At 47.5% G+C, this 27,436-nt stretch overlaps 1 protein-coding gene across 1 annotated transcript; it reads right to left on the reverse strand.

The window, feature by feature from the left end:
• Window positions 1–7,644: 7,644 nt before the first annotated feature.
• On the reverse strand, window positions 7,645–27,193 carry LOC129708017 (C-C chemokine receptor type 9-like). The gene is made up of 2 exons (XM_055653565.1): window positions 27,069–27,193; window positions 7,645–9,650 (listed from the first exon to the last, which is right to left on the reverse strand). Exon 2 carries the CDS (start codon window positions 9,621–9,623, stop codon window positions 8,535–8,537), a length of 1,089 nt encoding a protein of 362 aa, XP_055509540.1. The 5' UTR covers window positions 9,624–9,650; window positions 27,069–27,193; the 3' UTR covers window positions 7,645–8,534.
• Window positions 27,194–27,436: the final 243 nt, after the last annotated feature.

Here is a 27,436-nt window from a genome sequence, read left to right on the forward strand (position 1 = left end):
GATTGTGTCTTTTTTCTTTGTACATGTTGATTGTGTGTGAGTGTACATTTGTAACAACAAAGTTAGCGGTTTGATCTGAACTGTAACTCTTAATCGAACATTCGTTCCTGGACTAAATGCGAAAGTGCGTAACGTTTTTACTTTGATATATATATGTGAATCTCCGGGCTACAATCGTACTGCAGTATATGTTGTAGATTGCATGAACTTCAGTTTTGAAACATTTTCTCAGATGTCGAAGCTAACATAAATAAAAGTATTTATATGGTTGCAAACAGATTCGTATGCTTAAGTTAAACATAAAATATATAAATGATAAATTTAGTACATTTTCGTCATTACAATTTTTGCTACTTACCACGCTTAGTTTAGTATAGTTGAGTTTAGAGATACAGTGCGGAAACAGGCCCTTCGACCCACTTTTCACTGTACCTCGGTACACGTGACAATAAACTAAACTAACTAGTGAAAAGGTTTTGTTGCGCGCTATCCAGTCAGCGGAAAGACAAATCATGCTTACAATCGAGCCGTCCGCAGTGTACAGATACAGTGTAAATTGTCCCTCGTGCGTAGGAGAGTACTGGTGTACGGGGTGGTCGCTGGACGGCACGGACTCTATGGGCCGAAGGGCCTGTTCCCATGATGTACCTCTAATGTCTAAAGTCTAAAGATTTGCAGGGAGAGGTTGGATAGGTTGGGACTTAAACCCCCCCCCCCCCCCCATTCTTCTAAACTCCAGTGAGTACAGGCCCAGTGCCGTATAGAAGCTGGGATGTAATGTTAAAATTGTACAAGGCATTGGTGAGACCAAATCTGGAGTATGGTGTACAATTTTGGTCGCCCAATTATAGGAAGGATGTCAACAAATTAGAGAGAGTACAGAGGAGATTTACTAGAATGTTGCCTGGGTTTCAGCAATTAAGTTACAGAGAAAGGTTGAATAAGTTAGGTCTTTATTCTCTGGAGCGCAGAAGGTTAAGGGGGGACTTGATAGAGGTCTTTAAAATGATGAGAGGGATAGACAGAGTTGATGTGGACAAGCTTTTCCATTTGAGAATAGGGAAGATTCAAACAAGAGGACATGACTTCAGAATTAAGGGACAGAAGTTTAGGGGTAATATGAGGGGGAACTTCTTTACGCAGAGAGTGGTAACGGTGTGGAATGAGCTTCCAGTGGAAGTGGTGGAGGCAGGTTCATTGGTATAATTTAAAAATAAATTGGATAGGCATATGGATGAGAAGGGAATGGAGGGTTATGGTATGAGTGCAGGCAGGTGGGACTAAGGGAAAAAAAAATTTGTTCGGCACGGACTTGTAGGGCCGAAATGGCCTGTTTCCGTGCTGTAATTGTTATATGGTTAAATGGTTAAACGCTCTTCATGTATTCACCCCACTCACTCCCGGGATCATTCTCGTAAACCTCCTCTGGACCTTCTCCAGAGCCGGCACATCCTTCCTCAGATATGGGGCCCAAAATTGTTCACAATATTCCAGCCTGATAATCAGGATTCATCGCCACAGAGAGCTGTGGTTATTTTTAAGGCAAGAGATAGGATAGATTCTTGATTTGTACGGGTGTCAGAGGTTACAGGGAGAAGGCAGGAGAATGGGGCTGAAAGGGAGAGATAGATCAGCCATGATTGAATGGTGGTGCTGACTCGATGGGCCGAATGGCCTAATTCTGTTCCTATGACTTATGGTAGTAAAGGCAAGTTGGGCCGAAGGACCTGTTTCCACTCTGTACGGTGTTATGACTCAATGCCACTACTAGAGGCCCAACCTCCTTAACCTTTCTTCCCGACTCAACCCTTTTTGATCAATTTGAGCGATTGCTAGATACAGCATGGAAACAGGCCCTTTGGTCCAACGAGTCCATGCCAACCATCGATCACCCGTGCACACCAGTCCTATCTGACCCACCTTCTCATCCACTCCCTATACACTAGAGGAAGTTTATGGAGAGGCCATTAACCTGCAAACCCGCAAGCCTTTGGCATGTTGTAGAAAACCGGAGCACCCGGAGAAAACCCACGCGGTCACAGGGAGAACATGCAAACTGTTGATTAGTTCAGGTGTCGGGGGTCATTTATTAGTTCAGGTGTCGGGGGTCATTTAAGACTGAGGTGAGAAAAAACATTTTCACCCAGAGAGTTGTGAATTTGTGGAAGTCCCTGCCACAGAGGGCAGTGGAGTTCAAATCACTGGATGGATTTAAGAGCGAGTTAGATAGAGCTCTAGGGGCTAGTGGAATCAAGGGATATGGGGAGAAGGCAGGCACGGGTTATTGATTGGGGACGATCAGCCATGATCACAATGTATGGCGGTGCTGGCTCGAAGGGCCGAATGGCCTCCTCCTGCACCTATGTTTCTATGTTATGGGAAAAAGACAGGAGAATGGGGTTTGGAGGGAGAGATAGATCAGTCATGATTGAATGGCGGAGTAGACTCGATGGGGTGAATGGCCTAATTCTGCTCCTTTTCCTCATGACCTGATGAACTCCACACACCCACACACACACACACACACAGACAACCCCCGAGGCCAGGTTGGAAGCCGGGCCTCTGGCTTTGTGAGGCAGCAGCTCCACCCGCTGCACCGCAGTGAACTTGCTGAACCTCCTCCACAACGCTGTGTAGCACGTCTCACCCCGGCCACTCCCGCTTCTCCCTGCTCCCATCGGGCAAGAGGTACACAAGTGTGAAAACGCACACCTCTAGATTCAGAGGGAGACCAAAGTGCTGGAGAAACTCAGCGGGTGAGGGAGCATCTATGGAGCGAAGGAATAGGCGATGTTTCGGGTCGAGACCCTTCTTCAGACTGATGTGGGAGTAGGGGGGCGAGGAAGAAGAAAGGAAGAGGTGGAGACAGTGGGCTGTGGGGGAGCTGGGGAGGGGAGCGGAAAGAGGGAGAAAGCAGGGACTACCTTAAACTGGAGAAGCCAATGTTCATACCACTGGGGTATAAACTACCTCCTGATATGAGGTGCTGCTCCTGCAATTTACGGTGGGCCGCACTCTGGCCATGGAGGAGACCCAGGACAGAAAGGTCGGATTGGGAATGGGAGGGGGAGTTGAAGTGCTGAGCCACCGGGAGATCAGGTTGGTTAATTACGAACTGAGCGGAGGTGTTGGGCGAAGCGATCGCCAAGCCTGCGCTTGGTCTCACCGATGTAGAGCAGCTGACACCTAGAGCAGCGGATGCAATAGATATGGTTGGAGGAGGTGCAGTTGAACCTCTGCCTCGCCTGGAGAGACTGCTTGGGGCCTTGAATGGAGTCAGGGGGGAGGGGGGGGGGGGGGTAAAGCGACAAATGTAGCATTTCCAGATTCAGGGACAGTTTCTTCCCAACTGTTATCAGGCAACTGAACCGTCCTCTCACCAACTAGAGAGCGGTCCTGACCTCCCAACTACCTCATTGGAGACCCTCGCATTATCTTTAATCGGACTTTACTGGACTTAATCTTGCACAAAGCGCTATTTATCCTGTGTCTGTACACAGCGGACGGCTGCATTGTAATCAGGCATTTTCTTCCACTGACTAGATAGCCAACAATAAAAAAACATTTTGCTGTACACGTGACAATAAACTAAACTAAACATAACAAGAGGGTTTCAGTATAGGAGTAGAGAGGGTCTTCTGCAGTTCTATAGGGCTCTGGAGTATTGTGTACAGTTTCGGTCTCCTAATTTGAGGAAGGACATCCTTGTGATTGAGGCAGTGCAGCGTAGGTTCACGAGATTGATCCCTGGGATGGCGGGACTGTCATATGAGGAAAGATTGAAAAGACTAAACTTGTATTCACTGGAGTTTAGATGGATGAGGTGGGATCTTATAGAAACATATAAAATTATAAAAGTACTGGACAAGCTAGATGCAGGAAAAATGTTCCCAATGTTGGGCGAGTCCAGAACCAGGGGCCACAGTCTTAGAATAATGGGAAGGCCATTTAAAACTGAGGTGAGAAAAAATGTTTTCAGCCAGAGAGTTGTGAATTTGTGGAATTCCCTGCCACAGAGGGCAGTGGAGGCCAAGTCACTGGATGGATTTAAGAGAGAGTTAGATAGAGCTCTAAGGGCTAGTGGAGTCAAGTGATATGGGGAGAAGGCAGGCACGGGTTATTGATTGGGGATGATCAGTCATGATCACAGTGAATGGCGATGCTAGCTCGAAGGGCCGAATGGTCTTCTGCATCTATTTTTTATGTTTCTATAAATTAAACTAAACTAAAAAGTTTAACTTTTTAGACATGGAGGTGCATGTGGGTGTCAGGGGTTACGGGGAGAAGACAAGAGAATGGGGTTGAGAGGGAGAGATAGATCAGCCATGATTGAATGTCGGAGTGGACTCGATGGGCCGAATGGCCTGATTGTGCCCCTATCACTTATGAACACGAAGCTATTATCACAAAACATCACTGTTGGTCACAATGACGAGTCAGCAGTCAAATTATTTAATGGCCCACAGCTTTATTCCACTTTATTTATTAAAGCACATCAGCGAAAGATTACAAAACATTGAAAGGAATGTAGCATAAAACAGCAACATACAGTTAATCAGGACGTGGATATTTAATGTTACAACCTACATAATTGCTGATTGCACTGTAATCTCTAAAACACCCCTCATCCTCCTGCGCTCCAAGTAGGGTCGCCAACGTTCTCACTCCCGAATAAGGGACAAAAAGTCAAAATACGGGACAAATTCCCCGACGACAATTCGTTGACCGACTCGGCCGTGACTGGGTGAATGATGAGTTGGCCCCGGGTGCTGGACTCCACACAAAGCCCAGCCGGCGGGGCCAGCTGAGGAGTTTTGGCCCGGGGGCCACACGCAAAGTCCGGCGCCCCGTCCAACTCACGAACCGATGATCGCCCGTGAGAAGGAGGGGGGGTGGTGGTGGTGTCGGCGGTAAGCGAAGGTCCGAAGGTCGGACAGCTGGCCGGGCTGCCGACCGACCGACGGGGCCACGGGCGAGGCGCTGCTGCTGCGCTCCACGGGCAGCACTACGTTGGGACGGGTGAGGCGGGGGCCGGACGCGGCGCTCCGACCCGACTGTCCCCTCGACCCGAGTAGTAGCGGTCAAATACGGGACAAGGGCGGTCCCGTACGGGACAAACCAATTTAGCCCAATATACGGGATGTCCCGGCTAATACGGGGCAGTTGGCAACACTAGCTCCAAGGAATAAGGCCAGCCTGCTCAACCACTCCCTATAGCTCAGGCCCTCTAGTCCTGGCAACATCCTTGTAAATCTTCTCTGTACCCTTTCCAGCTGGACAATATCTTTCCTATACTCTAAATGCGGCCTCACCAACATCTTGTACAACTGTAACATGACCTCTCAACTTCTATACTCGATATAGATTAAGGGCGGCACGGTGGCGCAGCGGTAGAGTTGCTGCCTTACAGCGCCAGAGACCTGGGTTCGATCCTGACTTCGGGCGCTGTCTGTACGGAGTTTGTACGTTCTCCCCGTGACCGCGTGGGTTTTCTCCAAGATCTTCGGTTTCCTCCCACTCTCCAAAGACGTGCAGGTTTGTAAATTGACTGGTTTAGGTATAAATGTAAAATTGTCACTCGTGTGTGTCGGGTGGTGTTAGTGAGCGGGGGGATCGCTGGTCGGCACGGACTCGGTGGGCTGAAGGGCCTGTTTCCGTGCTGTATTTCTAAAACTGAAAAATAAACCTTAAACTAAAAACAATAGTCTGACTGATGAAGGCCAATGGCACTATCTACTGCAAAATAACTAGTTCAAGTTCACTGAATTAATCTAGACACAAGGACAGAAACAATATCGGGATGATATTTGGCCTGTTGATTCTGCCCTATCATTCAATCTGATCATAGGACGCAGAATACAGCACAGGAACAGGCCCTTCGGCCCACAATGTCTGTGCCGAACCTGATGCCGAGACCGACTCTGTGCAAGATCCATGGCCCTCCATTCCCTGCATATCCAATAGACAATAGACACTAGGTGCAGGAGTAGGCCATTCGGACCTTCGAGCCAGCACCGCCATTCAATATGATCGTGGCTGATCATCCCCAATCAGTACCCCGTTCCTGCCTTCTCTCCATATCCCCTGACCCCGCTATTTTTAAGAGCCCTATCTAGCTCTCTCGTGAAAGCATCCAGAGAACCGGCCTCCACCGCCCTCTGAGGCTACCCTGGGCCTTAAAGCCTCTTAAACACCACTATCATATCTGCCTCCACCACCACCCCTGGCAGTGAGTTCCAGGCACCCACCACCCTCTGTGGGGAAAAAAAAACTTGTCCCGCACATCTCCTTTAAACTTTGCCCCTCTCACCTTAAAGCTGTGTCTTCTAGTCTTTTGTATTTCCACGCTGGCCAGAAGGTTCTGACTGTCTACCCTATCTACACCTCTCATAACTTTATATCCCCTTACGCAAGTTTCATGCGATTGTAATTCCATCGTTCAATCCAACTCGGACTTAAGTGCCTGTCCCACGAGCATGCGACTGCATGGGGCAAGCGCGACCTAACGTGGTCGCCTGACATCCTCTCCACATCCACTATCCAGGCCTTTCACTACTCTGTATGTTTCAATGAGGTCCCCCCCTTAATCCTTCTAAACTCCAGCGAGTACAGGCCCAGTGCCATCAAACGCTCATCATACGTTAACCCACTCATTCCTGGTATCATTCTTGTAAACCTCCTCTGGACCCTCTCTAGAGCCGGCACATCCTTCCCTAGATATGGGGCCCAAAACTGCTCACAATATTCCAAATGCAGCCTGACCAGCGCCTTATAGAGACTCAGCATTACATCCACGGAAAAGAGTTTAGGGTCTTGCCATTCATTGTATGTTTTACACTTACATTCATTCATGTCTCAACTTCTGTTCCAGAGTCTTCAATTCCCCCGACCATCGAGTCATAGAGTGATATAGCGTGGACACAGGCCCTTCGGCCCAACTTGCCCTCACCGGCCAACATGCCCCAGCTACACTAGTCTCACCTGCCTGCGCTTAGTCCATATCCCTTTCATTGCAAAAGGATTTGAGTATAGGAGCAGGGAGGTTCTACTGCAGTTGTACAGGGTCTTGGTGAGACCACACCTGGAGTATTGCATACAGTTTTGGTCTCCAAATCTGAGGAAGGACATTATTGCCATAGAGGGAGTACAGAGACGGTTCACCAGACTGATTCCTGGGATGTCAGGACTGTCTTATGAAGAAAGACTGGATAGACTTGGTTTATACTCTCTAGAATTTAGGAGATTGAGAGGGGATCTTATAGAAACTTACAAAATTCTTAAGGGGTTGGACAGGCTAGATGCAGGAAGATTGTTCCCGATGTTAGGGAAGTCCAGGACAAGGGGTCGCAGCTTAAGGATAAGGGGGAAATCGTTTAAAACCGAGATGAGAAGAACTTTTTTCACACAGAGAGTGGTGAATCTCTGGAACTCTCTGCCACAGAGGGTAGTTGAGGCCAGTTCTTGGCTATATTTAAGAGGGAGTTAGATGTGGCCCTTGTGGCTAAGGGGAATAGGGGGTATGGAGAGAAGGCAGGTACGGGATACTGAGTTGGATGATCAGCCATGATCATATTGAATGGCGGTGCAGGCTCGAAGGGCCGAATGGCCTACTCCTGCACCTAATTTCTATGTTTCTATGTTTCTATCCCATCCAAACCTGTCCTATCCATGTCCTGGTCTAAATGTTTCTTAAACATTGCGATAGTCCCTGCCACCACCACCTCCTCCGGCAGCTCGTTCCATTCACCCACCACCCTCTGTGTGAAAAAGTTACCCCTCAGGTTCCTATTAAATCTTTTCCCCTCTCACCTTAAACCTATGTCCTCTGGTTCTCGATTCCCCTACTCTGGCCAAGAGACTCTGTGCGTCTACCCGATCTATTCCCCTCATGGTATTTTACACTTCCATAAGATCACCCCTCATCCTCCTGCACTCCAAGGAATCAACCTCTCCCTGTAGCTCAGGCCCTCGAGTCCTGGCAACATCCTCGTAAATTTTCCCCTCACCATTTCCAGCTTGATAACATCTTTCCTCTAACAGGGTGTCCAGAACTGAACACAATACTCTAAATGTACCTCACCAATGATTAGTACAGTTTAGTTTAGAGATGCAGCGTGGAAAAAGGCCCATTGGTTGCTGCGGTTTCCTCCCACACTCCAAAGACATGCAGGTTTGTTGATTGGCTTCAGTAAAATTGTGTGTGGGATATGGCTAGTGTACGGGTAAGTATTGGTTGGCGCAGACTTGATGGGCCGAAGGGCCTGTTTCCACATTGTATCTCTCGTCATGGAGTGATACAGCGTGGAAACAGGCCCTAGGCCCAACGTGACCCATCTACACTAGTCCCACCTGCCTGCGTTTGGCCAATATCCCTCTAAACCTGTCCTATCCATGTATCTGTCCAAATGTTTCTTAAACGTTGCGATAGTCCCAGCCTCAACTACCTCCTCTGGCAATTCATTCAATTCACCTCTAAACTAACCTAGTACGTCAGACGCTCGTGTTTGGCCAATGTTATGGGGGAGGGGGGAGGTTTATAGAGAGAGGGTCCCTGTCGTTTCAGTCTCTGAATGCACAGGGGGGAACTTCGAGTTTGTCTTGGACGGGCCCGGCTGTGGTTTGGCTGAGACGGTCCCGGCACATCCCACATCCTTCAGGATTCTCAGCAGATCTTTCCGGAACTTGACGCCGATGAAGGCGTACAGGAGCGGGTTGAGGCAGGAGTGCAGGAAGGCCACGCTCTGGGCGACCTGGGTGGCCACGTCCAAGTTCTTGACGGTCTGGCAGTCGGTGATGGTGATGTTGATGGCGTCCATGGCCCTGACGATGACCAAGGAGTTGTAGGGCAGCTGGGAGAGGACGAAGGCCGCCACCACCGTCCCGATCACCTTGATGGCCCGGTGCCTCTGGAGCGTGTGCGCTCGGAGCAGCTTCCAGACCACGGTGGCGTAGCAGAAGGCCATGACGGCGAAGGGCAGGAAGAAGCCGGCAGCCACCTGCACGGCTAGGCCCGAGGCCTTCAGCAACTTCTCCGGGTACACGGTGAGGCAACGGCCCTGCGCGGAGTCCTGCCGGCTGAAGCACAATTCGGGCAGGGACAGGATCACGGCCGACAGCCAAACCAGCAAGGAAGCCATCTTGCTGCGAAGGAGCATCTTCCTCCTGGAGCCCCTGGCCTTGACGGCCATCACGATGGCGATGTAGCGGTCGACACTGATGCACGACAGCAGCAGGGTGCAGCTGAAGAAGTTGATCTTGTAGATGCTGGCGGCCGCCTTGCACATGAAGTCTCCAAAGACCCAGCCGCTCACCGCGTCCAGGGCCCAGAAGGGGAGGGTGCAGAGGAAGAGGATGTCGGCCACGGCCAGGTTGAGGAGGTACACGTCCGTCATGGTCTTCACCCTCTTGTTGTAGGCGTACAGCACCACCACCAGGATGTTCCCCACAAATCCCAGCAGGAAGACCACCAGGTAGAATGGCGGCAGGAAGTACCGGGCAAATTGGCGGACATCCGATCTTTGGCACATCCCGCTCCACTCGTCGTAATCTTGATAGTTGGGGTACTCTGAGCTGTTCTCTTTGGTCACCACCGACCAATACTGGTCCTCGGGCACTTCCGTCATATCCTTGCCAGCTGCTGATCCCTGCAACTAAACACAGCGACGATTTAGTGTCAGATAGACAATAAACAATAGAGGAGGCCATTCGGCCCTCGAGCCAGCACTGCCATTCAATGTGATCATGGCTGATCATCCCCAATCACTACCCCGTTCCTGCCTTCTCCCCATATCCCCTGACTCCACTATCTTTAAGAGCCCTATCTAGCTCTCTCTTGAAAGCATCCAGAGAACCCGCCTCCACCGCCCTCTGAGGCAGAGAATTCCACACTCGCCACTCTCTGTGAGAAAAAGTGTTTCCTCGTCTCCATTCTAAATGGCTTACTCCTTATTCTTAAACTGTGGCCCCTGGTTCTGGACTCCCCCAACATCGGGAACATGTTTCCTGCCTCTAGCGTGTCCAAACCCTAAACAATGTTATATGTTTCAATGAGATACCGTCTCATCCTTCTAAACTACAGAGTATACAAGCCCAGCCACTCCAAGGTCTAAGCGGAAGCTCAGAGGGGATAGAGCCTTTTCTGTTGCTGCCCCAGCACTCTGGAACACCTTGCCGCTGCAGATCAGACAGGCCCCTTCACTGTCCATCTTTAAATCCTCCCTAAAAACTCACTTTTATTCACTGGCTTTCGACACTGGCTGAGACTTTGTTCCTGTTTTAGTGCTTTTAAAGTCTTTTAATTTTTACTGTTTTTATAGTCCTGTCGTCTTAATGGTTTTAGTAGTTTGTAATAACTTTTTGTTGACTTCCCATGTACAGCACTTTGTGGTAACTGATGTTGTCTAAAAGCGCTTTATAAATAAAGTTATTATTATTTATTATTATTATTCTCTCAGCATATGACAGTCCCGCCATCCTGGGAATTAACCTTGTAAACCTACGCTGCACTCCCTCAATAGCAAGAATGTCGTTCCTCAAATTAGGGGACCAAAACTGCACACAATACTCCAGGTGTGGTCTCACTAGGACTCGGTACAACTGCAGAATGACCTCTTTGCTCCTGTATTCGATTCCTCTTGTTGTAAAGGCCAACATGCCATTCGCTTTCTTCACTGCCTGCTGTACCTGCATGCTTACTTTCATAGACTGATGTACAAGGCCCCCCAGATTCCGTTGTACTTACCCTTTTCCCAACTTGACGCCATTTAGATAGTAATCTGCCTTCCTGCTACCAAAGTGGATAACCTCACATTTATCCACATTAAACTGCATCTGCCATGCATCTGCCCACTACCCCCAACCTGTCCAAGTCACCCTGCATTCTCATTGCATCCTCCTCACAGTTCACACTGCCACCCAGCTTTGTGTCATCTGCAAATTTGCTCATGTTACTTTGATTCCCTTCATCCAAATCATTGATGCATATTGTAAATAGCTGCGGTCCCAGCACCAAGCCTTGCGGTACCCCACTAGTCACTGCCAGCCATTCTGAAAGACACCCGTTAATCCCTACTCTTTGTTTCCTGTCTGCCAACCACTTCTCTATCCATGTCAGCACTTTACCCCAAATACCATGTGCCCTAATTTTGCCCACTAATCTCCTATGCGGGACCTTATCAAATGCTTTCTGAAAGTCCAGGTACACTACATCCACTGGTTCTCCCTTGTCCATTTTCCTAGTTACATCTTCAAAAAATTCCAGAAGATTAGTCAAGCATTATTTCCCCTTTGTAAATCCATGCTGACTCGGACCGATCCTTTACTGCTATCCAAATGTGCGGCTATCTCATCTTTTATAATTGACTCCAGCATCTTCCCCACCACCGATGTCAGGCTAACTGGTCTATAATTCCCCGTTTTCTCTCTCCCGCCTTTCATAAAAAGTGGGATAACATTAGCTACCCTCCAATCCACAGGAACTGATCCTGAGTCTATAGAACATTGGAAAATTATCACCAATGCATCCAGGATTTCTAGAGCCACTTCCTTAAGTACCCTGGGATGCAGACCATCAGGCCCTGGGGATTTATAAGCCTTCAGTCCCATCAGTCTATCCAACACCATTTCCTGCCTAATGTGGATTTCCTTCAGTTCCTCCGTCACCCCAGATCCTCTGGCCACTACTATATCAGGAAGATTGTTTGTGTCCTCCTGAGTGAACACAGATCCAAAGTACCTGTTCAACTCATCTGCCATTTCCTTGTTCCCCATAATAAATTCACCTTTTTCAGTCTTCAAGGGTCCAACTTTGGTCTTAACTAATTTTTTCCTCTTCACATACCTAAAGAAGCTTTTACTATCCTGCTTTATATTCTTGGCTAGTCATGGGTCAAATGCGGGCAATGGGTCAAATGTGGGCAAATGGGAGTAGGGTAGATGGGGCATCTTGGTAGGCATGGGCAAATTGGGCCGAAGGGCCTGTTTCTGTGACGTACGACACTAGGGATATGGACCAAACGCGGATATGGACCAAAGGGCAGTCACGTTGGCGCAGCGGTAGAGTTGCTGCCTTAGAGCGAATGCAGCGTCGGAGACCCGGGATCTGATCCTGACTACGGGCGCCGTCTGTACGGAGTTTGCACATTCTCCCCGTGATCTGTGTGGGTTTTCTCCGAGATCTTCGGTTTCCTCCCACACTCCAAAGACGCACAGGTTTGTAGGTTAATTGGCTTGGTCAATGTAAAAATTGTCCCTAGTGGGTGTAGGATAATGTGTTAGTGTGCGGGGATCGCTGGTCATTGCAGACCCGGTGGGCCGAAGGGTCTATTTCCGCCTTGTATCTCCAAACTAAAACACTAAAAAACTAAACTAAAAATGGGACTTGCGTAATTTAGTGTCGAGATACAGCGTGGAAACAGGCCCTTCGGCCCACCGAATCCGCTCTGACCAGCGATCCCTGCACATCAATACTATTCCACGTACACTGGGAGCAATTAACATTTATACGAAGCCAATTAACCTACAAATCTGGAGCGCGGGAGGAAACCGAAGATCTCTGAGAAAACCCACGCAGGTCATGGGGAGAACGTACAAACTCCGTACAGACGGCATGGACATGTTGGGCCGAAGGGCCTGTTTCCATGCTGAGCAGGGTCTATAACTGAACGCATCAGGCAGCATCGGTGGAAGGAAATGGACAGACGACATGTCACGTCGAGAGACCAACATGTCAGTTCAGTTTAGTTCATCGTCACGTGTACCGAGGTACAGTGAAAAGCCTTTGTCACATGCTGACCAATAGACAATAGACAATAGGTGCAGGAGTAGGCCATTTGGTCCTATTCTTAAGGGGTTGGACAGGCTAGATGCAGGAAGATTGTTCCCGATGTTGGGGAAGTCCAGGACAAGGGGGTCACAGCTTAAGGATAAGGGGGAAATCCTTTAAAACCGAGATGAGAAGAACCTTTTTCACACAGAGAGTGGTGAATCTCTGGAACTCTCTGCCACAGAGGGTAGTTGAGGCCAGTTCATTGGCTATATTTAAGAGGGAGTTGGATGTGGCCCTTGTGGCTAAGGGGATCAGGGGGGTATGGAGAGAAGGCAGGTACGGGATACTGAGTTGGATGATCAGCCATGATCATATTGAATGGCGGTGCAGGCTCGAAGGGCCGAATGGCCTACTCCTGCACCTAATTTCTATGTTTCTATGTTTCTCTGGTCGCCGGGTCAACAGGCCCTTAATGGGAATAGCGCCACCTGGGGCGCAGTACTCATGATGGATCCTGAATAAAGATGGCTGAGCCCAAGTCACGATTGTAATGCCTCCGATAGTTAGATGTGAAGCTGTAATGTGGCAGTTTACAGTAAGGAAACACAACTATAACACAGTTCAGTTGCCTGATAACAACTGTCCCCGAGTCTGGAGCTGTGCGTTTTCACACTTCTGTACCTTTTGCCTGATGAGGTTCACGAGGATGCTGCCTGGACTAGAGGGTGTGAGCTACAGGGAGAGGTTGAGTCGGCTGGGTCTCTATTCCATGGAACGCAGGAGAATGAGGGGTGATCTTATAGAGGTGTACAAAATCAACGGAGGAATAGTTCGGGTAGATGCACAGTCTCGTGCCCAAAGTAGGGGAATCGAGGACCAGAGGACATAGGTTTAAGGTGCAGTGGAAACGATTTAAGAATCCGAGGAGTAACCTTTTCACACAAAGGGTGGTGGGTGTATGGAACAAGCTGCCAGAGGTGGTAGTTGAGGCTGGGACTATTCCAATGTTTAAGAAACAGGTACATGGATTGGACAGGTTTGGAGGGATATGGACCAAACGCAGGCAAGTGGGACGAGTGTAGGTGGGGCATGTTGGCCAGTGTGGACAAGATGGGCCAAAGGACCTGTTTCCACACTGTATCACTATCACTCAATGGGAGAGGGGAGAAGAGGGAGTGACCGGGAGTGAGACTGGTCCTTGATGATGCTGCTGGCCTTGCCGAGGCAGCGTGAGGTGTAGATGGAGTCAATGGAAGGGAGGTTGGTTTGCGTGATGGACGAGGGCTGGTGTTTACGGGAGTTGGTGGTGGGGGCCGGGGACTGATTGAATCTGTTTTCTTGTTTACACGAGGCGTAGCAAGATTTGATGATCCCCGTTCTGAATTGGTTGAGGATGTGGTCTGGCCCGTGGGCTGTCGTCACTAGCTCTGCACCTGACTGATGCCGATCTTTGGCTGGCTGTGGTTTCAATTAAAAACACAATGTTTAACTGATAACCACCCAAGTGAGAAGCCTTGCACTGGGTCTCGTTTGCATTTTATCTCTGCTCTCATAAAGTCACAAGGAATAGGAGCAGAAATAGGCCATTCGGTCCATCAAGTCTACTCCGCCATTCAATCACGGCTGATCTATCTCTCCCTCCTAACCCCATTCTCCTGCCTTCTCTCCATAACCTCTGACACCCGTACTAATCAAGAATTTATCTATCTCAGCCGTAAATATATCCACTGTCTTGGCCTCCACGGTCTTCTGTGGCAAAGAATTCCACAGATTCACCACCCTCTGGACTAAAGAAGTTCCTCCTCATCTCCTTCCTGAAGAAACGTCCTTTAATTCTGAGGCTGATACCTCTGGTCCTAGACTCTCCCACTAGTGGAAACATCCTCTCCACTCTATCCAGGCCTTTCACTATTCGGTAAGTTTCAATGAGGTCACCCCCTCATCCTTCTAAACTCCAGCGAGTACAGGCCCAGTGCCGACAAACGCTCATCATATGTTAACCCACTCATTCCTGGGATCATTCTCGTAAACCTCCTCTGGACCCTCTCCAGAGCCAGCACATCCTTCCTCAGATATGAGGCCCAAAACTGCTCACAATATTCCAAATGCGGCCTGACCAGCGCCTTATAGGGGGGTGTGCACGTAAGGTCACTGGGTCATAGGGCTGGACCATCTGGAGGACATCCGTAACTTCCAGTATATGTTATTAATGCAAGCAACGCGTACTTTCCTACCTGTTAAAAACCGCCAAAATGTTCAATTTTTGTACTGAAGAAAATTGTGGGTGTCGGGGGAAGTGTGAGAGACATGTACCCAACCAGAACTCCAAAAGTGAAGCGAAATGAAGGTATAGAGAAGCGAGAGCTGAAGGGACAACAACAGCTAAAGTGCTTGGTAAACATTGGCCGTGCAGATATCGGAATTGAAAATATTGGGAATTATCGCGTTTGCTCACTGCATTTCATCAAGTAAGGCATTATTTGTGTTTTTTTATTAATTCCTTTGGTATCTAAAAAGTCTCAGAAGTGATAAATCTGGCTGTAAATTTTCCTTCAGATGCGTTTTCATTTTATATGTTAAAACCCACTTGAGAACCATGGGCGATTTAAAAAATTTACAGCCAGATTTATCACTTCTGAAACTTTTTAGATGCCAAAGGAATCAAGAAAAAACACAAATAATGCCTTACTGTTGATGAAATGCAGTGAGCAAACGGCCAATGTTCGCCAAGCACTCTGTCTGTTGTTGTCCCTTCAGCTCTCGCTTCTATCTACCGTCATTTCTCCTCACTTTTGGAATTCTGAAGTAGGCTAAATGTCTCACATGCTTATCCCGATTTCCATAATTATTTACAGGTAAAAATTGACATTTTTGGCGGGTTTTAACGGGCCCGCTATGCAGGAAACAATGGTAAACCTGCAGTTCATCGCGTGTACTCCACTTGGTGTAGTGTAGCAACAGTACGGGTCATGGGTCATGACCCGACTGCTGTGAAACCTCCCTATAGAGCCTCAGCATTACATCCCTGTTTTTGTATACAAGCCCTCTTGAAATTGAGTTTGCGTTCTTTGCTACTGATTCAACTTGCAGATTAACTGTTTGGGAATCCTGCACCAGCACTCCCAAGCCCCTTTGCAACTCCGATTTCTGGATTCTCTCCCCATTTAGAAAACATTCCACGCCTTTATTCCTACCACCACAATGCACGACTCCACACTTTGCTACACTGTATTATTGTATCTGAGGATGTTTTAGTTTGTGTTTAGTTTAGAGATGCAGCTGAACTAGACTGCTCCCAACTCAGCCGACTATTTGCGTGCAAACCACAGAAGCAGATCTGAAAATCACATATTACAATCGCTCCATACTCTTAACTGTGAATGGCTCGATTATATATAGTCCTTCCGCTGACTGGTTAGCACGCAACAAATAGCTTTTTTAGACTCTACCTCGGTACATGTGACGATAAACTGAACTGAAAATGAAGTGCAGTAACAGGCCCTTCGGCCCACTGAGTCCACGCCGACCAGCGATCCCCACACACTAACACTATCCTATTTACCATTTTTCAGAAGCCAATTAACCTACAAACCTGTACGTCTTTGGAGCGTGTGAGCAAACCAGGGAACCCAGAGAAAACCCACGCAGTTCGCCAACGAGGTAGATGGGAGGTCAGGACCGCTCTCTAGTTGGTGAGAGGACGGTTCAGTTGCCTGATAACAGCCGGGAAGAAACTGTCCCTGAATCTGGAGGTGTGCGTTTTCACACTACTGTACCTCTTGTCCAATGGTAGAGGGGGAGAAGAGGGAGTGGCCAGGGTGCGACTGGTCCTTGATGATGCTGCTGGCCTTGCCGAGGCAGCGTGAGGTGTCGATGGAGTCGAAGGGAGTTTGGTTTTTTATGTGACGGTCTGGGCTGCGTCCACAATTCTCTGCAAGTTCTTGCGTTCTCGGATGGAGCTGTTCCAAACCGAGCTGTGATGCATCCCAATAAAATTCTGAAAAGTCAGTGGAACAAAGTTTCAAGGAGATGTGCAGGTATTTTCTTTTTATCACATTGGGTGGTGGGTGCCCGGAACGCGCTGCTTGGGATGGTGGTGGAGGCAGATACCATGGTGGTGTTAAAAGGACCTTTAGACAGGCACATAGATATGCAGGGAATACAAGAATATGGATAGACACAAAATGTTGGAGTAACTCAGCGGGAACAGGCAACATCTCTGGAGGGAAGGAATGGGTGACGTTTCTGCTCGAGACCATTCTTGTGTAGGCAGATAAGAGATGGACTTGGCATCAGGTTCAGCACAGACATTGTGGGCTGAAGGGCCCATTCCTGTGCTGTACTGTTCTAAGTTCTACTAGACCAAGTTGGGCCCGTTGGGTCCCTGTCACATGGGACGCCTGGACCCCCAATGCAACCCGTTCCCCAATGCAATATTCCACCGCTCACCCATAGCCCCCACGGGAGGCCAGGTCCCCCAACGCAACCCATTCTCCAACGCAATATTCCACCACTCACCCATAGCTCCCAACTGCACAGGGGCTGCTCATTTTGCCTTATGCACCTTCCCTCATTTTTAAACTTTAAAAAAATGCATGTGCATTTGCTAGCTAGCAGGACTCAGTGTACTGTGACTTTACAAAAATGCATTTGCACTTGCTGGGGCTGGCAGGACTCAGTGTACTTGGATAGCAACAATGTTGCGAGCAGGGCTACAATCCGATTGTGACAACACAACAGTAAGCATAGGGAAAAGGCAGTCATTTTTTTCCAAGTCTCTTCAGATATTTTAACATTTTGATTAATAGTTCAAGAATAATGCATGAATTTTTCAGATAAGGCGATCTTTGACTTCACGGGAAAAATCTCTACCGGAATATGTAAAAAATTTACCTTTAGAGCGTCGTTCTTTCGAGGTGATCGCACATGAACAAATAAATACACAAATAGACACACACACACACACACACATCCAAGATCAGAGTTTTATAGTTATAATAGCACTATCCCACGGTACGAGTTCATTCCAAGAGATCACCCGAGTTTTAAAACAATCAAACTCGGGGTAATCGCGGAGAATGAACGTAGCTGGTACGTCGGAGCTCGGGGACGTCTCTTAGCGGCTCGTAACACTAACGGCAGGTACTCGGGAAGACTCGCTAATGGCAGGTAAGCACGGGAAGACTCGTGAAGATTTTTCAACGTTGAAAAATGTCCACGAGAGCCCCGAGTACAGACGAGTGGCCATTACCGTAAATCTCCAAGTTCGAATCAGGGAGAACTCTTGGAATGAACTGGTACCGTAGGATAGGGGTTTCAGGGTAAGGATAATGATGGTCTATTCCAACTTCCATTTATATCAACGTTTAATAACTCCATCAAGTCCTTCTTTGCTTAGTTTAGTTTAGTGATAGAGCACGGAAACAGGCCCTTCGGCCCGTCCAATTGACCCTACAGTCCACAACAACCAGCAATCCCCACATACTATTTCTGTGTCATACACACCATGGGGCAATTTACAGAAGCTATTTAACCTGCAAACCCGCAAATGTTTGGAGTGTGGGAGGAAACCGGAGCATCCGGAGAAAACCCACGCAGGTCACGGGGAGAGAACGTACAAACTCCGTACAGACAGCACCCGTAGTCAGGATCGAACCCGGGTCTCTTGCGCTGTAAGATAGCAACACTACCGCTGCGCCACCGTGCCGCCCACTGGACTAAAAGGCTTACGTTCCCAAAGCAACACGGTGGCACAGCGGTAGAGTTGCTGCCTCACAGCGTCTGAGACCCGGGTTCGATTCTGGCTACGGGTGCTGTCTGTAGGGAGTTTGCACGTTCTCCCCGTGACCTGCGTGGGTTTTCTCCGGGATCTTCGGTTTCCTCCCACATTCCAAAGACGTACAGATTTATAGGTTAATTGGCTTGGTGCAATTGTAAATTATCCCCAGTGTGTGTAGGATAGTATTGGTGTGCGGGGATCGCTGGTCGGTGCAGACTCGGTGGTCCGAAGGGTCTGTTTCTGCGCTGTATCTCTAAACTAAACTGAACTAACCCTTATCTATTGCAACATCTATCACACACTATTACCAGCTTTTATCTTTTTCTTTTCAAGTTTAAAAGCAGAAACACATTTTATTGTGAAAATCTGCTGGAACTTTGTTTTCACGCAGTTTCGAGAGAGAGTAAAGTCTAATCGGCTGTTTGTCTGAGGCAAGATGTGAACAAATCAAAGTAGTTTCAGGATACGTGTTAGTCTCAGGTATTTTAATCTGGTGAGGTTTTTATTTGTGTAGGAAGGAACTGCAGATGCTGGTTTAAACCGAAGATAGACACAAAATTGCTGGAGTAACTCAGCGGAACAGGCAGCATCTCTGGAGAGACGGAATGGGCGATGTTTCGGGTCCAAACCCTTCTTCAATCCAATTCCCCTTCCGCAGTCAAATGGGCATGTTGCCAGGACTCGAGGGCCTCGAGAGCTATAGCGAGAGGTTGAGTAGGCTGGGACTCTATGCTTTGGAGCGCAGGAGGATGAGGGGAGATCTCATAGAGGTGTACAAAATCATGAGAGGAATAGATCGGGTAGACGCACAGAGTCTCTTGCCCAGAGTAGGGGAATCGAGAACTAGTGGGCATAGGTTTAAGGTGAGGGGGAGAAGATTTGATAGGAATCTGTGGGGTAACTTTTTCACACAGAGGATGGTGGGTGTATGGAACAAGGTGCCAGAGGAGGTAGTTGAGGCTGGGACTGTCACAATGTTTAATAAACAAGAAGCTACCATAGCGCACTCTTTTGTTTTTTGTACAAAAATCCAAAAATTCTGGTATGAAATATTTGATATTTTTTCAAAATTAATCAAAATAAAACTGGTGCCAAAACCAGAATGGATTATTTTTGGAATATCGGAAGGTAACCCTGAACTAAACGTGTTTCAGAAGAATTTATTTAATTACGGGCTAATAATGGGAAAAAAGCTTATACTTAAATTCTGGAAAAATGCTCCCACACCAACAATAAAAATGTGGATATCAAATATGTTTGAAATATTACATACAATACAATACAATACAATACAATTTATTTGTCACTTGAACCTCATAGAGGCTCAAGTGAAATGTTGTTTCTGCAGTCATACATACAAGAAAAAAAAGACCCAAGACACAACACAATTTACACAGACATCCATCACAGCGCATCTCCACCTCGCTGTGATGGAAGGCAAAAAAAAACGTATCTCTCCCCTGCACTTCCCTCTCCCCCCGATGTCAGAGTCAAAGTCATTACATCTGGAAGAGATGAGATTCCTCTTAGCAGGTAAAGCAGACCAATTCCAAAAGACGTGGTCTATGTTTCTGGACCTATTACAAGTATGAGGTGCAATAGTAATTTTTAAAAATAAATAAATAAATAAATAAATGGTATCAGGACCTGGTAACGGGAGGTAAAACAACAAAAACAGACTTGGTTGGTAGTCCCCTTTCTGCAGAGTTTAATGTTATAATAGAGCGATTGTTCCTATTTTCTTTTTCTTTCTTTTCTAGGGTCTACTTTCTCACTTTACTTCCTTCTCTAACTTCTTTTCTAAGGGGCTTTCTTTTCCCAACACTCTTGCACTTCACGACTCTTGCGCAATTTCTTTACTTTCTTTACTTCTATCTTTTTCTTAAAGCTCAATAAAAAATGAAGCGGTACAAAAAATGTATTAAGATATATGTGTTGTGTAGTATTGTAATTTACCGTACTTCTAATAAAAATAAAATAAAAAAAATAAAAAAAAAAAAAAAAAAAAAAAAAATTTAAAAAAAAATAAAAAAATGTTTAATATACAGTTAGACAGATACATGGATAGGACAGGTTTGGAGGGATATGGACCAAACGCAGGCAGGTGGGACCACCTCACATTTCTCTGTGTTAATATAGTCTCTTACAAGAACCAAGAATAAAGATTCAGAGCACATTGGTTTAACGTGAAAAGGAAAAGCTTTAATAGGAACGTGAAAGTTATTGGATAGTTACTAGAGGGTATTCTGAGGGATAGGTTATACAGGCATTTAGAGGGCTGGTTAGGGATAGTCAGCATGGTTTTGTACGTGGGAGGTCGTGTCTCACAAACCTGAATTGAGCTGTTTGAGAATGTGACCAAAAACGTCAATGAGGGCAGGGCTGTAGATGTTGTGTACATGGACTTCAGCAAAGCATTCGACAAGGTTCCTCATGATAGGCTGCTCTGGAAGGTTAGATCGCATGTTATACAAGGAGAGATAGCTGAATGGACAGTAAATTGGCTCCATGGAAGGAAGCAGAGCGTGATGGCGGAAGATTGCTCCTCGGAATGGTGGCCTGTGACTAGCGGCGTGCCTCAGGGCTTGGTGTTTTTTGACCATTTTTGAGTATTTTAAAATTGCACTGATAAATTAAATTTGTTAAGAAAGACATTCTTGCTTGTCTTGTAAAAGGGTGGCACGGTAGACTCGCTGCCTCACAGCGACAGAGACCTGGGTTCAATCCCAACTATGAGCGCAGTCTGTACGGAGATTGTACGTTCTCCCCGTGACCACGTGGGTTTTCTCCGAGATCCTCGGTTTCCTCCCACACTTCAAAGACGTACAGGTTTGCAGGTTAATTGGCTTGGTATGAATGTAAAATTGTCCCTAGTGTGTGTAGGGTAGTGTCAGGAAACACTTTTTCACACAGAGAGTGGTGAGTCTGCGGAAATTCTCTGCCTCAGTGGGCGGTGGAGGCTGGTTCTCTGGATACTTTCAAGAGAGAGCTAGATAGGGCTCTTAAAAATAGCGGAGTCAGGGGATATGGGGGGAAGGCAGGAACGGGGTACTGATTGAGGATGATCAGCCATGATCACATTGAATGGTGGTGCTGGCTCGAAGGCCCGAATGGCCTCCTCCTGCACCTATTGTCTGTTGTCTATATAAGTGTGTGGGGGGGATAGCTGGTTGGCGCGGACCTGGTGGGCCGAAAGGCCTGTTTCCGCGCTGTATCTCTAAAATAATCTAAACTAAAAAGCATGTTTCAACTTGCAGCCTTGTAGAGAGGAAACGAAATGATTTTAGTGAAGATAATATTATATTCATGTCTTTATCAGTTCGCTATCTCTGCTCTCAGGAATTTACATCTGATGTCAAGCAGATTTGTGGCATTCAGATTAGAGAGTGTTACCATGGCAACACATGGATTCAATCATAAAGGAAGGCTGTCCGGCCTCCCTGAGAAGATGGAGGAAATTCTGTATATCAATAGACAATAGACAATAGGTGCAGGAGTAGGCCATTCGGCCCTTCGAGCCAGCACCGCCATTCAATGTGATATTGGCTGATCATCCCCAATCAGTACCCCATTCCTGCCTTCTTCCCATACCCCCTGACTCCGCTATTTTTAAGAGCCCTATCTAGCTCTCTCTTGAAAGCATCCAGAGAACCAGCCTCCACCGCCCTCTGAGGCAGAGAATTCCACAGACTCACAACTCTCTGCGTGAAAAAGTGTTTCCTCGTCTCCGTTCTAAATGGCTTACTCCTTATTCTTAAACTGCGGCCCCTGGTTCAGGACTCCCCCAACATCGGGAACATGTTTCCTGCCTCTAGCGTGTCCAAACCTTTAACAATCTTATATGTTTCAATGAGATCTCCTCTCATCCTTCTAAACTCCAGAGTGTACAAGCCCAGCTGCTCCATTCTCTCAGCACATGACAAGTCCCGCCATCCCGGGAATTAACCTGTTGAACCCACGCTGCACTTCCTCAATAGCAAGAATGTTCTTCCTCAAATTAGGGGACCAAAACTGTACACAATACTCCAGGTGTGGTCTCACTAGGGCTCTGTACAACTGCAGAAGGACCTCTTTGCTCCTATATTCGATTCCTCTTGTTTCAACGAATACTCTTTTCAACATGTACAGGTGTACAGTAGAGAGGATATTGACTGGTTGCATCACGGCCTGGTTCAAATGCCCAGGAACGAAGTAGATAACAAAAAAGTTGGTAAACACTGCCTCGGTGGGGTGTGCAGGTACTGACCTCCCCGCCAGGGAGGGGGTAACTTTACAGGAGTCGCTGCACGGTTGGGGGCAATGTGGAGCGGCCTCCATCAGGAGACCCCACACACTCTGGTGCCGACTCACCTCACCGTCGCGGAGAGCTGGCCGAGTCCGGAGCGGCCTGCTGCTGCTGTAACAGCCTGCGCTCGGGACCAGCGGAGATTCATACAACAATGCAGGTCTATTGAACGGCGGCACCGGGAGCCCGCAGGTCAACTATCAACGTATAGAGCTCCTGCAACGGCGACTTCTCAGGCCCTTCGGGGTTGAAGAGCCCCTGGAGCAGGGCCTGACATCACCGCCCCGCGCGGCTTAGAATGGCCACTCTGCCTGCATTTGGCCCATAGCCCTCCAAACCTGTCCTATCCATTGCTTTACAAAATATTTCTGAAAGGTTGCGATAGTACTTTCCAAATTCTATGAATTGTTTCTTTAATTGCGCTACAAACTTCAATTTTTGGCACTGAAGTGGTTTTAATTTTTTTTCAATTATTATATTATTTTGTGTACTATTTGTTACGCAACTCCGTACTTAAAACTCTGCACCTCAAGGGGTCCAATTGACAATTAAATTGAATTAAATTAAATTAAATTACCCCCCCCCCCCCCGTACAGGTTCCGCCCAGTGACTGATCTCCACCATCACCCCCCCCCCCCCCTCGAAATCGCATGCCCACTGCTACTGTATATACATATATATTTTTTACTGTTCCGTTATTCTGTGTTTGCACTTCTGGGTGAGATGCTAACTGCATTTCGTTGTCTCTGTACTTGTACACTGCACAATGACAATAAAGTATGTATCTGAATATATCGCGTTTACAGACCTGGCAAACAGCAGCGAATAAGAATTTAATTATTTTGTTGCCGTTACATCTGACAATTAAACATTCTTAACGTGACTCGATGCTTCTAAACTCGACACATTCCTATGCTTAGAGTCATAGAGGCATCTAGCATGGAAACAGGCCCTTCGGCACAACTTGCCCACACCGACCAACATGCCCCCATCGAAACTAGTCCCACCTGCCCACGTTTGGCCCAGATCCCTCTAAACTTGACCTATCCATGCACTTCTTCAAAATGTCTCTTAAACGTTGCGATAGTCCCTGCCTCAACTACCTCCTCCGGCAGCTCGTTCCATACGTCCACCACCAACTGTGTAAAAAAGTTACCCCTCAGGTTCCTATTAAATCTTTTTCCCCCCCTCACCTTAAACCTGTGTCCTCTGGTCCTCGATTTCCCTACTCTGGGCAAGAGACTCAGTGAATCTACCCGATCTATTCCTCTCATGATCTTGTACGCCTCTATAAGATTTCCCCTCATCATTCTGCGCTCCAGGGTATAAAGCTCCTGTCCAACCACCCTCTTTAACTCAGGCCCTCGAGTCCTGGAAACATCCTTGTAAATGTTTTTACTGGCCGTAACAACATTTGCTTTCCGGAAATATTGATAGGTTTCGTTTCACAGAGTGCTGGAGTAACTCAGCGGGTCAGGCAGCATCTGTGGAGAACATGGATAGGTGACGTTTCACAGAGTGCTGGAAACAGCAGCGGGTCAGAATTAATCTGTTGTTGCCATGGATAGATGACTTTCACAGAGTGCTGGAGTCTCAGCGGGACAGGCATGCCTGCTATACTCGACTACTTATCCTTAGAGTCAAGTAGAGTCAAGTTTATTATGTCAGAAACAGGCCGAGATGTGCACAACTGAAACACCGACCAACATGCTCGATTGTGCAAAAAAACAAACAAACAAACAAACTACAAATAGAATGGAATGAAACAGAACAGAAATCCAGGTGCCAATCTAAAAGACTCTTAAATAAATGGCGATAGTCCCTGCCTAGAACTGCCACCCCGTCAGCTCGTTCCAGGCACGTCCACCACCCTCTGTATAAAAAAAGTTTTCCCCTCGCACATCTCCTATTAACGGTTTTACCAACCTGGGAAAACCTTCTGACCTATCAGTTGAACTCGATCTGGGTATACGGGCATAGTTCCAGTGAATCTACCCGATGTATAGATCTCAGGATCTTGTAAAGCTCTATAAGATTTTGCCTTTATAAATCAGAGCATTGAGTATAGAAGCTGGGATCCTGTTAAAATTGTACCCTCATTGGTCAGGCCCTCGAGTCCTGGAAACATGGTGTAAAATTTTTCTGGTTTAACAAATCTTAGGAGGGTGTCAACAAAATAGAGAGGTACAGAGGAGATTTCACTAGAATGTTGCCTGGGTAACTCAACTAAGTTACAGAGAAGGTTGAACAAGTTAGGGCTTTATTCATGGATAGCGCAGAAGTGACGGGGGGACCTGAGTGAGGTCTTTAAAATCAGCGGGATAGGCAGAGTTGACCTGCAAGCTTTTCCCTTTGACTTAGGGAAGATTCAAGTCAAGTCATGACTTCAGAATTAAGGGACAGAAGTTTAGGGGTGATATGAGGGGGAACCTCTTTACGCAGAGAGTGGTGGCGGTGTGGAATGAGCTCCCAGTGGAAGTGGTGGAGGCATTGAACAGATTCCAAAATAAATCTAAAAGGCATCTTAAATAAAAGGCACTGGAGGGTCTGCCTACACTGCCAGTGCTGTCAGGTGGGTTCCAGGCACAAACACACCCTCTGTATCGGCAAAATGTGACTTGTAGGGCCAGATGGCCTGTTTCCGTATGTACCAACCTGAGAAAAAGCTTCTGACCTATCTACACCTCTGATCATTTTATATACGTATCAGTTCTCCAAGTAACGTCCGATCAATATCACCAATGACTTCTCCTGGACCACCCATACTGAAGCAACGACCAAGAGAGCACACTAACGTGTCTACTCCCTTAGGAAGTTCAGCATGTCCCGGAAAACTCTCACCAACGTCTACAGATGCACTGCAGAAAGCATTTTATCGGGATGCATCACAGCTCGGTTTGGGAACAGCTCCATCCAAGACCGCAAGAAATTGCAGAGAATTGTGGACGCAGCCCAGACCGTCACACACACCAACCTCCCTTCCATCTACTCCATCTACACCTCACGCTGCCTCGGCAAGGCCAGCAGCAGAATCAAAGACCATTCGCACTCCGGCCACTCCCTCTTCTCCCCTCTCACATCAGGCAAGAGGTACAGAAGTGTGAAAACAAACGCACACCTCCACATTCAGGGACAGTCTCTTCCCAGCTATTATCAGGCAACTGACAACAGCTGATAACCGTTTAAGAAGGAACTGCAGATGCTGGAAAATTGATAGTAGACAAAAATGCCGGAGAATCTCAGCGGGTGAGGCAGCATCTATGGAGCGAAGGAAATAGGCACCGTTTCGGGTCGAGACCCTTCTTCAGACTGAAGGGTCACTTGAAATTAGAGAAATCAATATTCACACTGCTGGGCTGTAAACTGCCCAAACAAAACATCAGAATCAGAATGACCTTTATTGTCATTCAGACCTTTTGGTCTGAACGAAATTTCGTGCCTGCAGTCATACACATAATAAAAATAACAAAAACACACAAATTTAACATCCACCACAGTGAGTTCACAAAGCACATCCTCACTGTGATGGATGCAGTACGGCAGTCCTGCAAGTCTTTGGGAAACAGAAAACCAGGAGGAAACCCACACGGCCACAGGGAGAACATACAAACTCCGTACAGAGCGCACCCGGGTCTCTGGCGCTGTGAGGCAGCAACTCTACCGCTGTGCCAACCGTGCCAAGTCTAGACAAGTTAATACATAGAAACATAGAAACATAGAAACATAGAAATTAGGTGCAGGAGTAGGCCATTTCGGCCCTTCGAGCCTGCACCGCCATTCAATATGACCATGGCTGATCATCCAACTCAGCATCCCATACCTGCCTTCTCTCAATACCCTCTGATCCCCTTAACCACAAGGGTCACATCTAACTCCCTCTTAAATATAGCCAATGAACTGGCCTCGACTACCCTCTGCGGCAGAGAGTTCCAGAGATTCACCACTCTCTGTGTGAAAAAAGTTCTTCTCATCTCGGTTTTAAAGGAGAAAATACAACTGACAACTGTGGAGACAAGTCTGAAGAAGTGTCTCGACCTGAAGATGCTGCCTGAACTGCTGAGTTACTCCAGCACTCTGTGAAACGTCACCTATCCATGTTCTCCACAGATGCTGCCTGACCCCCTGAGTTACTCCAGCACTCTGTGAAACGTCACCTATCTATGTTCTCCACAGATGCTGCCTGACCCGCTGAGTTACTCCAGCACTCTATTAAAGTTGTGTGACAAATGGATCGTTACCTTGTCCGTGCTCTGTGCCAGTGGTCTGTGCCAGTGCTCTGTGCCAGTGCGCAGTGCCCGCTGCTCCGTGCCTGCCTCTCTCTGCTCTGCGATGGGTCCCGGTGTCCCTGGTTGGCTCACACTCCCCTCACACATGCAACCGCCCTTCAAATTTCCTCTCTCTAATGTCACATACGCTCCAGAGAGGCTCGTAAATCACCCACTCGCAACTGACCACAATACACACACTGCAGCTTCTCAACCACGTCTTGTGTCACTCTTGTTTTAAGAGAGGGCTCGCTCACTGGAGCAGAGAACGGTACAGCACAGGAGCAGGCCATTCGGCCCGCAATCTCCCTGCCGAACATTATGCCAAGACCATGAGGACT

Source organism: Leucoraja erinacea, chromosome 2 (assembly GCF_028641065.1).
Source record: "Leucoraja erinacea ecotype New England chromosome 2, Leri_hhj_1, whole genome shotgun sequence".
Classification (NCBI taxonomy): domain Eukaryota; kingdom Metazoa; phylum Chordata; class Chondrichthyes; order Rajiformes; family Rajidae; genus Leucoraja; species Leucoraja erinaceus.

Coding starts and splice junctions, on each gene's coding strand:
- LOC129708017 (XM_055653565.1), bottom strand. CDS start 9,623: ATGACGGAAGTGCCCGAGGACCAGTATTGGTCGGTGGTGACCAAAGAG.